The sequence below is a fragment of the Zalophus californianus genome, chromosome 12 (assembly GCF_009762305.2).
Source record: "Zalophus californianus isolate mZalCal1 chromosome 12, mZalCal1.pri.v2, whole genome shotgun sequence".
Taxonomy (NCBI): domain Eukaryota; kingdom Metazoa; phylum Chordata; class Mammalia; order Carnivora; family Otariidae; genus Zalophus; species Zalophus californianus.
Window position 1 is genome coordinate 16,410,516 of NC_045606.1, and position 13,426 is coordinate 16,423,941.

General features: G+C 48.1%; 1 protein-coding gene across 1 annotated transcript in view; it reads left to right on the forward strand.

Moving 5' to 3' along the window:
• The window catches only part of LAMB1 (laminin subunit beta 1), a 70,365-nt gene that overhangs the window by 35,922 nt on the left and 21,017 nt on the right, over positions 1–13,426 (forward strand). The window contains exons 15-23 of the mRNA XM_027574783.2: positions 76–203; positions 433–556; positions 1,208–1,412; positions 3,992–4,135; positions 4,324–4,555; positions 7,497–7,660; positions 8,309–8,533; positions 9,777–9,991; positions 10,562–10,658. Of these exons, the coding sequence (XP_027430584.2) occupies positions 76–203; positions 433–556; positions 1,208–1,412; positions 3,992–4,135; positions 4,324–4,555; positions 7,497–7,660; positions 8,309–8,533; positions 9,777–9,991; positions 10,562–10,658 (1,534 nt within the window). The remainder of the gene's footprint in view (positions 1–75; positions 204–432; positions 557–1,207; positions 1,413–3,991; positions 4,136–4,323; positions 4,556–7,496; positions 7,661–8,308; positions 8,534–9,776; positions 9,992–10,561; positions 10,659–13,426) is intronic.

Here is a 13,426-nt window from a genome sequence, read left to right on the forward strand (position 1 = left end):
GAGAGGTTTTTATAAACAGACGGGCAGCAGTGGGCCAGTGTGGATGCTCCTTTGATGGTTTGTTTCTTACTTTAGCTCCCCGACCACTGGGAAAAAGCTGTCATCACAGTGCAGCGACCTGGAAAGATCCCAACCAGCAGCCGATGTGGTAACACTATTCCTGATGATGACAACCAGGTGGTGTCCTTCTCGCCTGGCTCGAGGTCAGTGTGACACTGGTTTGCAACTCATAGAACCAGTAGGCAGATGATTATATTTTTTCTGGTACCTTGCCTTGCAAGTCCAGTTACCATTTCAGAGCCTGAGCCAAACATAGACTATTGCCTTTCTTCTTTTGCCATGATCTACGTAGAGCTTTGATGGATGGATGGATGGATTGGATACCTAAACGTTGACTTTGCTTTGGTATTTTTCCCTCTCGTTTGGGGGCAGGTATGTGGTCCTTCCACGCCCCGTGTGCTTTGAGAAGGGTGTGAACTACACAGTGAGGTTGGAGCTGCCCCAATACACCTCCTCCGATAGTGATGTGGAGAGTCCCTACACGCTCATTGATTCCGTAAGTGGAAGGTCACTTCTGAAGTGAAGGTCATGGGGGAAAGGCTGGGCAGAGAGTGTTCATCTGCTTCCCTAGAGGGTTTTATGGAGGGGGAACATGGAGAGGTTAGGCATAATCATTTTCTCTTGCTTCCAAAGCCACGTGGCTTATTTATTTTAATAAAAATTCTACCCTCTGAGGGCGCCTGGGTGGCTCAGATGGTTAAGCGTCTGCCTTCAGCTCAGGTCATGATCCCAGGGTCCTGGGATCAAGTCCCGCATCGGGCTCCCTGCTCCTTGGGAGCCTGCTTCTCCCTCTGCCTCTCTCTCTCTCTCTCTCTCTTTCTCTCTCTGTCTCTCATGAATAAATAAATAAAATCTTTAAAAAAAATATTCTGCCCTCTGAAAAGGATTTACTCAAGCGGATTGTTTGTGAAAATAAAAAGAATCTTAGAACTGGCATTCCAAAAGCCATCAGATGATGTAAGGTATATCTAAACTTTTTCTGGCAAGAATATTTAAGAATGGAAAGGTTTTCACTGTATTGAATGAGTCGAATTTTTTTTCTTTTCCGGGGTCAAAGTAGAGTTTGGGGTTTTGATGAGTTAACTTGCTTTAGTTGATGACACAGACCCCACCGTAAGAGCTCTTTGCTGTTCTTGATTCTTCCCAGCTTGTTCTCATGCCGTTCTGTAAATCACTGGACATCTTCACTGTGGGGGGACCAGGGGATGGGCTGGTCACCAACAGCGCCTGGGAAACCTTTCAGAGATACAGATGTCTGGAGAACAGCAGAAGCGTTGTGAAAACACCAATGACCGACGTTTGCAGAAACATAATCTTCAGCATTTCTGCCCTGTTACACCAGACAGGCCTGGGTAGGTATCCCCGACCCTTCTTTCTTGGGGCCAAGAGTACCTGGCATCACAAGGTACACTGGCAGTCATGCCCTGTAGTTCTATGTGAGGCAGTCAGCAACCGAAGTTTGTGTTTTTTGTTTTTAAAGAATATTTTAGTGATAGAGCACCATTGAAAATGCAATCACATAGGGGAAGGGAAGGAATAAGAAGATGGAACCAGAGAGGGAGGCAAACCATGAGAGACTCTTAACTGTGGGAAACAAACGAGGGGTGCTGGAGGGGCGGTGGGTGGGGGAATGGGGTAATTGGGTGATGCATATTAAGGAGGGCATTTGTTGTGATGAGCACTGGGGGTTATATGCAACTGATGAATCACTAAATTCTACCTCTGAAACTAATAATACAGTATACGTTAACTAAATTGAATTTAAATAAAATTTTTAAAAAATGCAGTCACAACAGTGACTAGGGGCAAAGCCAGGAGGATGCAGCATTTCCAGAGGCAGGTGGGGAGTTGGGATGGAATCAGGGAGCATCATATACAACTGAAATTTGCTTTTCTCCTTGAAAGGTCAGACCACTTCCGAAGGTCACTGGGCTTTTTTCTAAGGTCCTGTGCTAGTTGAGCTTTGAAGGCAAGGGTAGAAAACCTTAATGACCTTCTTCAGAGAAAAACTGCTTTTATCTGCCGACTCCATCTCCTCTTGCTTCCCTCCCAGTCATCATAAGGCTGACATTGTTTTATCTTTTTAGTTTTATTTTTTTAATTTAAATTCAATTAATTAATATGTCTTATTGGTTTCAGAGGTACAGGTCTGTGGTTCATCAGTCTTATACCCAGTGCTCATTACATCAAATGCCCTCCTCAATGTCCCTCACCTGGTTACCTCATCCCCTCCAGCAACCCTCAGTTTGTTTCCTGTGATTAAGAGTCTCATGATTTATCTCCCTCTCTGGTTTCATCTTGTTTATTTTTTTCCTCTCTTTCTCTATGATCCTCTGTTTTGTTTCTTAAATTCCACATATCAGTGAGATCATATGATAATTGTCTTTCTGTGATTGACTTATTTCGCTCAGCATAATACCCTCCAGTTCCATCCACGTCATTGCAAATGGCAAGATTTCATTCCTTTTGATGGCTGCATAATATTCCGTGTGTGTGTGTGTGTGTGTGTGTGTGTGTGTGTGTGTGTGTGTGTACCACCTCTTCTTTATCCATTCATCTGTTGATGGACATCTTGACTCTTTCCATAGTTTGGCTATTGTGGACATTGCTGCTATAAACTTTGGGGTGCACGTGCCCCTTCGGATCCCTACATTTGCATCTTTGGGGTAAATACCCAGTAGTGCAATTGCGGGGTCGTAGGGTAGCTCTATTTTCAACTTTCTGAGGAACGTCTGAACAGTTTTCCAGAGGGGTTGCACCAGCTTGCATTCCCACCAACAGTGTAGGAGGGTTCCCCTTTCTCTGCATGCTCACCAACATCTGTCGTTTCCTGACTTGTTAATTTTAGCCATTCTGACTGGTGTGAGGTGGTATCTCATTGAGGTTTTGATCTGGATTTCCCTGTTGCCGAGTGATGTTGAGCACTTTTTCATGTGTCTGTTGGCCATTTGGATGTCTTCTTTGGAAAAATGTCTGTTCGTGTCTTCTGCCCATTTCTTGATTGGATCATTTGTTCTTTGGGTGTTGAGTTTGAGAAGTTCTTTATAGATTTTGGATACTAGCCCTTTATCTGATATGTCATTTGCAAATATCTTCTCCCATTCTGTCGGTTGTCTTTTGGTTTTGTTGACTGTTTTCTTTGCTATGCAAAAGCTTTTTATCTTGATGAAGTCCCAATAGTTCGTTTTTGCCCTTGCTTCCCTTGCCTTTGGAGACGTGTCTAGCGGCCAAGGTCACAGAGACTGCTATCTGTGTTCTCTACGATTTTGATGGATTCCTGTTTCACTTTCATCCATTTTGAGTCTATTTTTGTGTATGGTGTAAGGAAATGGTCCAGTTTCATTCTTCTGCGTGTGGCTGTTCAGTTTTCCCAACACCATTTGTTGAAGAGACTGTCTTTTTTCCATTGGACGTTCTTTCCTGCCTTGTCAAAGATTAGTTGACCATAGAGTTGAGAGTCTGTTTCTGGGTTCTCTATTCTGTTCCATTGATCTGTGTGTCTGTTTTTGTGCCAGTACCATACTGTCTTGGTTATTACAGCTTTGTCATAGAGCTTGAAGTTCGGAATTGTGATGCTGCCAGCTTTGCTTTGCTTTTTCAACCTTCCTTTGGTTCTTTGGGGTCTTTTCTGTGAAAATGTTGATGGCACTTTGATAGGGATTGCACTGAATGTGTAGATTGCTCTGGGCAGCATAGACATTTTAACAGTATTTGTTCTTCTAATCCGTGAGCATGGAATGTTTTTCCGTTTCTTTATGGGGATGATGTTGTTTTAAACAGGAAGAATGAGCCAAGGTAGTAAAGAGGAAGGATCGGGGCGAGCCCGAGGAAAGGGGTGGTCTGGCTCAGAGCCCGAGTGACTTGCTTCGCTCCTCTCCTTCCCGGGATCGGCTGCTCCGTGTCACGGGTTCTGGCGTCTCTCTCCCTACAGCTTGTGAATGTGACCCCCAGGGCTCATTGAGTTCTGTCTGCGACCCCAATGGAGGCCAGTGCCAGTGCCGGCCGAACGTGGTTGGAAGAACCTGCGATAGATGTGCTCCTGGCACCTTTGGCTTTGGCCCCAGTGGATGCAAACGTAAGTTAATCAGAACTATAATGTATTCACTGAGATGAATCTGAGAAATACTGGTGTGGGTTCCGTGGCTCCAGAAGGTGGGGCGATGCTCCGCAAACTGATCACCCGAGCATAGGGTGCTTCTCTCTGGGGTGGGTTTGCATTGAAGGAGTTTCTCAGGGTGGTTCCACCGTTGCCTCTTTCTTCAGCTTGTGAGTGTCACCTGCAAGGATCCATCAATGCCTTCTGCCACCCCATCACTGGCCAGTGCCAGTGTTTCCAGGGCGTGTACGCTCGGCAGTGTGACCGGTGCCTACCTGGGTACTGGGGCTTCCCAAGCTGCCAGCCCTGCCAGTGTAACGGCCACGCCGATGACTGCGACTCAGCAACGGGGACCTGCCTGGGCTGCCAGGACTACACCACGGGGCACAACTGTGAAAGGTACGTGCTCGCCGCCTCTCCAAAGTAAAGAGAAGGAGATGGTTTTGGGCTGAGCGGACAGTGTATTAGACAAACACAAGGCAGAATCTCTACCAGATTCTAGAAGGCTCGTTCATTTCCGATCACCTCCGTATTTCCTAGGAACTTATTCCATTATTGGGTGCGCCTTTAGTTGATACCTTCTGGGTGCTGGGCGCCATGTTGGTGCTGGGGATACGGCAGAGAACAAACATGAGCTGACCCCCTTGGAGCGCCATCCTGGAGGTCAGCCTAGATCTGGACAGAAATCCTCAGTCTCAGCAGATTCTCGCCTAGGATGAGCGTTCTGAAATGTGAATGCCTCATTTGGGTCAAAGTAGAAACCAGATCCAAATAGAATTTGGCATTTTAGACAGCTCTATTTTTTTAAACACTTTCATGCAGCTCCAGCTTCCAGGAGGCCATGTAAAATGTGCAAAAGTAGACCTGTTTTCCAGTTAGCAAATTAATTGAATAATTATTACAGATGTAAAGTGCACTATGCTAGATACAGCAAAAGAGGACCGAGAATGTGCCCCTAATAACATTACGGCCAAGCTCAGTAGATAGTAATGCACATGATGAAATTACATGCCGACTTAGACTGTTCATTCCTAATGAAAGGCAGATCTGCGACGAGAACTGCTGTTTTTGGAGTAATGGTCTCCACCTTTCATCTCAGTTAACATGCATCCACACTATCTGGGACTTTTGTTTTTAAAATGTCAGCAAATGCCTCAGTGCAAAAATTGTTCATCAGATGAAAGAGAAATTGCCAGTGGATATTGAATATATGATCAACTTATGTTGGGAAGACATGCGTGGAAGCAAATATAGGGTTTTCGGCTCTGTGCTAGAGTGCTGTTGAAGAATTTGGAGGTTCCAAGGGTGCCTGGGTGGGTCGGTCCATTAGGCCTCTGCCTTCAGCACAGGTCTGATCTCAGGGTCCTGGGATCGAGCCCCATCTCGGGCTCCAGGCTCAGCGGGGAGTCTCCTTCTCCCTCTCCATCTACCTCTGTGTGCTTGCTCGCTCTCTCTCAAATAAATAAATCTTAAAAAAAAAAGGAATTTGGAGGTTCCAAATTCCTTCCAAGCACAAAATTGCCTTGTAAGAAGATAATAAGGAAACAGTTATTAATATATTAATGTCATCTCTTTTTTTCTGCATTAAGATTTTCATTATTGTTCTTTGGGAGATGGAGAATGAGCTCAAAAGAGACAGATAAGAAAATGAGATTAAAAAGAACAAGGGGGTGAGGCAGGGAACACAGGTGGTCACCCACCACGCGGGTGTGAAATCCAGCACGGGCCGTGCGGGGTCGGGGGCGGGCATTGTGGCATGACCACAAAGAGTTGGCTCGATATTTGTGACTGTTTGGATTTTATTTGTAAAGCATTTTGTTTCTTATAGGAAAATGCGAAAGGGTGTGGGAGGGGAAAAACATTTAGTCCTACATTTGGATGACAAAAAGTATCTGGGATTCTGTGAGGCAACTTCTCATCATTCTTTTCTTCATTCCAAGATGATCAGAGTTTCAGTCCTGTGAATTCAAGCAGCCGCTCTGGGCTCAGCTCATTCCCAAGGGGGGGTGGAGGGAGAGGCAGGAAATGAACACTCAGTTACTATCATGAGGTATTTGGATTTATTTCACCTAGAAAAGCCTTCTAGAAAACTTTCTCAGAACCCGTTGTACAAACTTGCTTCATCTCTGCTGACTTTCCCAGCACATAATTGGAGGACGTGTTCTTGTATCCTGTCTGTGTCTAATTAAACAGAATGTTAATCCCCTCTGGACAGCTTTCCCTTCTCTTTCTTCATCTCCTTCCCCTCTCCCCATTTAAAAAAAATATTACCCATTTCAAAAGAAAAAAAGCAAAAATACCCCCCCAAAAAACCCAAATAACAAAAACCATGACAAACAAAATGAATTGGAAATCCTCAGACCTCAGGTTCAGTTCTGCTTCTAACCTGTTCCATAGCCCTGAGTGAGTTAGCTCACCTCTCCGAGCGTCCAGCCGTCTGCTGATAGAATAGGTTGGATTAGATGCTCTCCAAAGTCCCTTCACCCTTTGTTACAGGAGGAAAAAGTAACCCCACATCAACCAGTCATGCTGAGAAATGTTGAAAAGCAGCATCCCATAGTAAAAGAATGCCTTGCTACAAGTCAGGAGGCTGAATTCAAATCCTGGCTCATTACATACTGGCCGTGTAAGCCTTGCCTGTCATTTAACCTCCGTGGATTCCTGATCTGTAAGGAGAAGAGGTGGGAGTTGGTAAATGACCTCCCTCTTGCCTCTCCTAGTTTGAAACCACCTGACAGACACTGGAGTCCTGCAGCTAGAGAGCATCCTTATCAGCTTTGTTACTGGTGAAGGCTGGAATGCAGAACAAGCCACCATGGGCTTGCTAACTCATCACCCCTCCCGGGCAGGGGCAGACAGACAGACAACCACACACTGCCTTCCCGCGGCCCCCCCTACCACGCCCACCTCCTTCCCCAGACTCTTTAATGCAAGGCAGAACGCTCGGGGCAGGCGGGCCAGGCAGCTGATAGGACAACAGGGGGCACGTGAGGAGACGTACCTCTTCTTCTGGGGAGGAGTGAGTGAGGGTCCTAATGCAGTGCCCCTGCACGTGTGATCCCCAGACGAGCAGCATCAGCGTCACATGGGAGTGACTAAGTCAGAAATGGAGGGATGAGCCCGGCAGCCTGTTTTAACAAGCCCTCCAAGGGATTCTGATTGGAGCGAACACTGGAGAACCGCTGCCCTCATGGAAAATCTTCCAAGTGGAAATAGGAGAAATGGGGGGTGGGGAGCGGTGAATGTTCATAAGCAGAGAACACGGTTTCTAAGACTCTTTTTTGTAACGGGTTTCTTACAATGGTGGTTCCTGGCCCTCTCTCCTCTGGGACTGATGCAGGTGCTTGGCCGGTTACTATGGCGATCCCATCATCGGGTCAGGAGATCACTGCCGCCCTTGTCCTTGCCCAGACGGTCCCGACAGCGGACGCCAGTTCGCCAATAGCTGTTATCAGGACCCCGTGACTTTGCAGCTGGCTTGTGTCTGTAATCCTGGGCACATCGGTAAGTAAGGTCGAGACTTCCGGAGGAAAGGACGTGTCTTTCTGAGTTTTAGTTGTGCATGAAGGAAAAAGATGAAGAGTGCGACAATTTAGTGTCATGTTTACCAACCTTAATTAAGACCAAAGGGAACGTGACATACAAAAGATGCTCTTTTCCCTGTTTGGCATGTGGAGTAAATTCTTGAGTGTCTGCAATGATGCTCTAAGAGCAGGAGAGCAAGTGCACTTGAATCCCTGAGTGAGTCACCTTCCCCAGCTCCTGGCTGAAGAGGCTCAACGTGGTGAAGTGGCCACATAGTGGGCAGATGGAAGACGAGAACTTCATCCCCAGACACCTGAATTAGCCAGACTCGATATGTTCTTTGTTGTCGATTATACTCCCGGGCTCTGCCAACCCTTAAGGAGTGGACTTAACTTGTGATCACTCCCTTTAATTTCCTCCTTGATGCCACGGTTTCAGATATTAATGATGCCTAGCCGTAGTTCAAAAACACTGGCCTAGATTTCAGGTCCTCTTTCCAGCTAATGACATGGTCAACCAGGGCTCGGCAAGGAGCCCAGCACCTCCTGGGTCAGTGCTCTCGGCAGGAATGTCGGGGGGGCTGGACGTGTCAGTCAGCAAGCTGAACGGCTTGTGCTTGGTCCCTAGGCTCCAGGTGTGACGACTGTGCCCCAGGCTTCTTTGGCAATCCCTCGGATGTGGGGGGCTCCTGTCAGCCTTGCCAGTGTCACCACAACATCGACATGACCGACCCGGAAGCCTGCGACAAGGAGACGGGGAGGTGCCTCAAGTGCCTGTACCACACGGAGGGGGAGCACTGCCAGTTCTGCCGGTCCGGGTACTATGGGGACGCCCTCCGGCAGGACTGTCGAAGTAAGCTCGGCTTCCCTTTGCACACCTTTCGGATGATTTCCACCGCCTTCTTCACTATCAGGGGGATGTTCTTCTTCGGGTGTCTGTTTCATCTGGGAACACACCTGATAAGCTTTTTCTTGGACAAAAGAAGGATGAGATTGACCTTTTCTTTTTGTTACATCCTTGTTTTCTGGCCGGATTGAAGTCTCAAGATGTGGCTCAGTGCCTGAGGGAGGGAACCAAAAGGAAACTGTGTAGCTGTGTCAGAATGATCAGTGCCACCCAATAGAGTGTGTTGATTTTATGCTCTGCCCGTGAACTTGCTGCCGGGCCAGGACGTAGAGGTCCTAAGTACCTCCATCCACAGATGGAGCCTTCCCGCCTAAGGGGGAGAAGGAAGGAATATCTCTCCAGTGTCTCCTGCAGAACTACTTTCTCTCTTAGCAGGAGATCAGTTAGCATCTCCTCCTGCGGAGGCCGTGCCCCCAGGCCCCCCTGTTTATACAGACATGTGGGGAATGTGGAAGGTCAGCAGGACTGGTGTTACCCGCTCGCGGGGCCTCCACCTGCCTTGTCTGACACATCCGTTACTGCTGCTCCCTGCCGAGGGTTTGAAGTCCTGATATCCCAAGTCCCACAGCAAATTTTTTTGTTATTTCCAGTTAAATCTCAATTTTCACATGATTTGCCAGCAGCTATTAAAACTCCGAGTATTTCAGAAATGCTGGTAGGCAAAATATGTCCTCATCTGCCTGGAAAACGTCAGAACTGTCTACGTTGTAAGAATTTCTGAAGAACAGCAGTTTTAGTGGGGTTTTTCTGGTTTTGTTGTTTTTGGTTTTTTGTGTTTTTGTTTTGTTTTTATTTTTGTTTTTTGGTTTTGGGGTTTTTTTTAATCATTTCCATTCCTTTCCCTCTTTTTTTTTTAAGATTTTATTTATTTATTTGACAGACAGAGAGCACAAGCAGGGGGAGCTACAGAAGGAGAGGGAGAAGCTGACTCCCCACTGAGCAGGAAGCCCGAAGTGGGGCTCGATCCCAGGACCCCGGGATCATGACCTGAGCCGAAGGCAGATGCTTAACGACTGAGCCACCCAGGCGCCCCCATTCCTTTCCCTCTTGTTTGCATCTCCAGGCCAAAACCTGGGGAGGGACGATCTTAGCCATTAGAACGTAGCTAACTTCCATATCGTCTATGTATTTCACGGATTTTATGAGCTTGTTGAGTGTAAGTAAATGGGATCGCACTGTTCATTTCCAGAGTGTGTCTGCAATGACCTGGGCACGGTGCAGGAGCACTGCAACGGCTCCGACTGCCGGTGTGACAGAACCACGGGCCAGTGCCTGTGTCTTCCCAATGTGGTCGGGCAGAACTGTGACCGCTGTGCGCCCGACACCTGGCAACTGGCCAGTGGGACCGGCTGTGACCCGTGCGACTGCGATCCCGCTCATTCCTTCGGGCCGTCATGCAATGAGGTGAGGCGCTGGTGGCCGGGGGTGAGGCCGTATGGTGTGAGGACTCCCCTTTAGGAGTCTGGGGGCGTGGCTAGCCCATTCAGTGTCTTTGCCCCAGTTAGAGGAGGGCCCCCCACCTCCTCGTGGCCAGGGTGCGCAGCCCGGCTACCAGAGCACAGACCGGAGGTCAGGCCCCCCGTCAGGATGCACACGTGTGTGCTGTTTTTCATCCACACCTGGCTGCTGCTGAACCAGACTCCTTGCTTAGCAATACAGCCTGAAAGGAAGCACGTGGCCATATCGGCACGGTAAGTTGTGCTCTTGCTTCCTGACACACCCTGAGAGTGACGTGTCCCAATGGCAGGCGCATCGCAGGAGGCCTAGGCTCACTGGCGGTGTGTGAAGAAACCCACAGATAAAGCGTCGTGTGCTCTGGCCCTTTCCACCCCTCGTTGCTGGAGAGCAGTCAGAGGCCGGCAGGGGGCCCTGGGCACCCGGGGTGGGGGGGGGGTGGGGACTTCAGAGCCGGAGGGGGCTTCTCTGCTTGAGTCCTGCTGGCCTGTCTGACCGGGCTATGTCTTGTGGCCGCAGTTCACGGGACAGTGTCAGTGCATGCCCGGCTTCGGAGGCCGCACCTGCAGCGAGTGCCAGGAGCTCTTCTGGGGAGATCCCAACGTGGAGTGCCGAGGTGAACCGCGGGGTGTTCTCGGGGGGTGCTGGTTGGGCCAGAGGCAACACGTGTGCCGCAGCTTTTTGTACCAGTGAATTGGTTTGTAGGTCTCGCGACAAAAGCAGTCCGAGCTCATTGTTCAGAGAACAATCTAACAGATCCTGCCCCATGGAAGGGCAGATCGTAAAGGACGAGCTGCTGACTTCCAGCTCCATCCCCCGGGGGTGGGGGGGGCGTCTTTGCCTCTGCACAAGGGCATGCACGCACCATGAAGACACACAGAATGGCTTTTTCACACACTTTTGACCCAAATGGGCTCATCTTAACGACCTAGTTCTGCAAACTTATTCTTCCCCCTCCCATGAACAGTATCTTGTGGCCGGCTTCCTTGTCAGCACACAGAGTTAAATGGTGGTTCTGGTCAGCTCATGCGGTTCCAGTGTGTCCAGTAGACTCTGCTGATAGTTAAGGCCCTCGGCGCATGTGTGGTAGCATGCTGTCCCCACCGTGGGAACCGGAGGGCCATATCCCAGCATCGCTCTGCACAACAGAGGAGGAGGTAACAGGAGCCCCAAGTCTGTTAAATGTGAATAAAAGCCAGATTTTCACTTAGGCTTATGACAAACAGGAGTATGAGGGAAAACTTGATGAGTTCTTCAGAAGAAAAACTTGTTAAAATCATGTGGATCGTAAGGATTGCTTAATTCTCGTGCTGTTGCAATTTTGGTTTTGACCTGCCAGGTATTTTTTCGGATCTTAAAGCAAAAGCATTTGTGGGAAGGATTTTCATAGACTGCTTCTATTCTGGTGTCATAGTCTCACTTTCCTGCTTGGGTTGTCTTCCCCACGTTTTAAGCTTATAAGTACGGATAACTATCTTTGCAGTTTTTTAACCGTTCTTCCTTATATTTTCCTTGTGACACATCTGAAATTCTCAGTCCCTGTTGGACTCTAAATAAAAAGTGACCTTTTTCTTTTTTGGAGGCAGCTGTGGCAAGAAATGATACAGAGCTTCAAGCTAGCGGTTCACTGAGTATCTCCTCTCAAAGATGAGAAACAGAGATACTATGTGTTCCTTCAGAGTCCACCCATCTGTTCCTTAATAGGGGGGCAAACTTCAGTGGACAAGGCCTGAATACAAGGCATATGATCTGTTATTTCAGTGGAGGCTTAGCCAGAAGGGTTTGTACCAACATCTCAGGTTAAGGTTTGTTCCACAGAAATGATGATTACAGTGTGGATGAGCAGGTGCTCCTTTCTTCATCGGTCATTAGTCCAGATGTTGGTTCTTCATGGGATCTCATTTTCTCATTTCCACGAGAAGGTCTGCGACATTCAGTGGGATGCCTGCTCCAGGCTGTCTCCCGCAAGTAACATCCTGTTTAAAATAGGGTTTCTGCGGGGCTCCGATCACTCTCCTGGCAGATTCCTCAATCTTGTAATGCCCCAAGGGCTTGACTTGCTCCAGATAATGGTTCTATCATCGCTTATAGCCCAATTCCACCAGCATGTATCATTGGCAAAATAGCTTTGGCCACCAAAGCTTGCTGACCTTTCGCTCCATCTCAGCTCTGTGAGCATGAAAAGCCCGTTCCCCGAGTTAGTCAATCAGAGAATTGTTCATTTAGCGCTCAGAACTTTACCCCTCACCCTTTTATCCTCAAACTTTCAGCTCTAAATCTGCTAGAGCATTTGCGGCTTATAGGAACAGTATCAGCTTGTTCTGGTCAAAAGTTAGATCATGTTTTAGCAAATTTGCAAAGAGGGAAATCCATGGCATCCGTGTCCACCAACTACTTTGTGGTATCCAGAAGAAAGGTCAGCCTGTTACAGAAGAAACTATTGGGACCCAAGTGTTTTTGACGACCTGGGTGAACTGGAGAAAGCTCCTAACCTGCAAAGTTTCCAGAGACAGAGGCGGGACTTAGCCATGGGGAGGTCACGGCCATCCCTGGGCCTGGCGTGAATGGGACGGCCGCGGGGCAGGACTAGTGTGATCAGCTCTGGCAGCTGGAGGTCAGGGCCCTGGATGGACTGGAATAGGGTCACAAGTGGAAATGGGGGACAGGGTCTGACAATGAGCAGGGACGAGAATAGGTGTCATCCAAAATCAGATGCAACCATGGGGATAGAATGGGACTACTTTTCTTAAGAATGGGTAATTAATTGCCCAATGGTCTTCAATGTCAAACCTTCCAGGGCACAGATTGAGACTTTCTGGTGCCCTTTGGTAAACAGCATGCTTCCAGGAAGACTTAAGGTCATAGCGAAGTTTTCTCCTTATGGAAAAAAATGTAGTTGTGTGAAAGAAAAAATGAGTGGAGCCTCAGACTTATGACTTGTTGAATGTTCCTATTGTCCAGGCGGGTTGGGGCTCTTGGCCAGTCGTCCAAGTCTGAACAAGCCCACCACTGTGCTGGGGATGGAGAGAATCCCATCCACCCACCAGCGAACGTGCCGGAGAAAACCTCAGCTCCAAGCTCTCCATTGTGCTCCTTGGGAGTCAGAGGGTCACACGAGGAATCTTTCTGTTGATTCATAGATAGCAAAGGGAGGGCCTCTGGCTGTTGGAGAAGGCCAGTGTCTCTTAAATCAGCGCAAATGGGAAATGTGGGCTGTAGGTGAGAGGCCCATCATCCTTATTTCTCATTTCAAATTGTTTTTAATAGAGAGATGAAGTGCATTCCTTTGCTCAGACTTGAATTTTTAAGACGCTTGTATTCTTTTCTCAGGCTGGGATTCGTTTACCGCTACCCACCTTATTCTTTATTTGCAGCATGACTTGG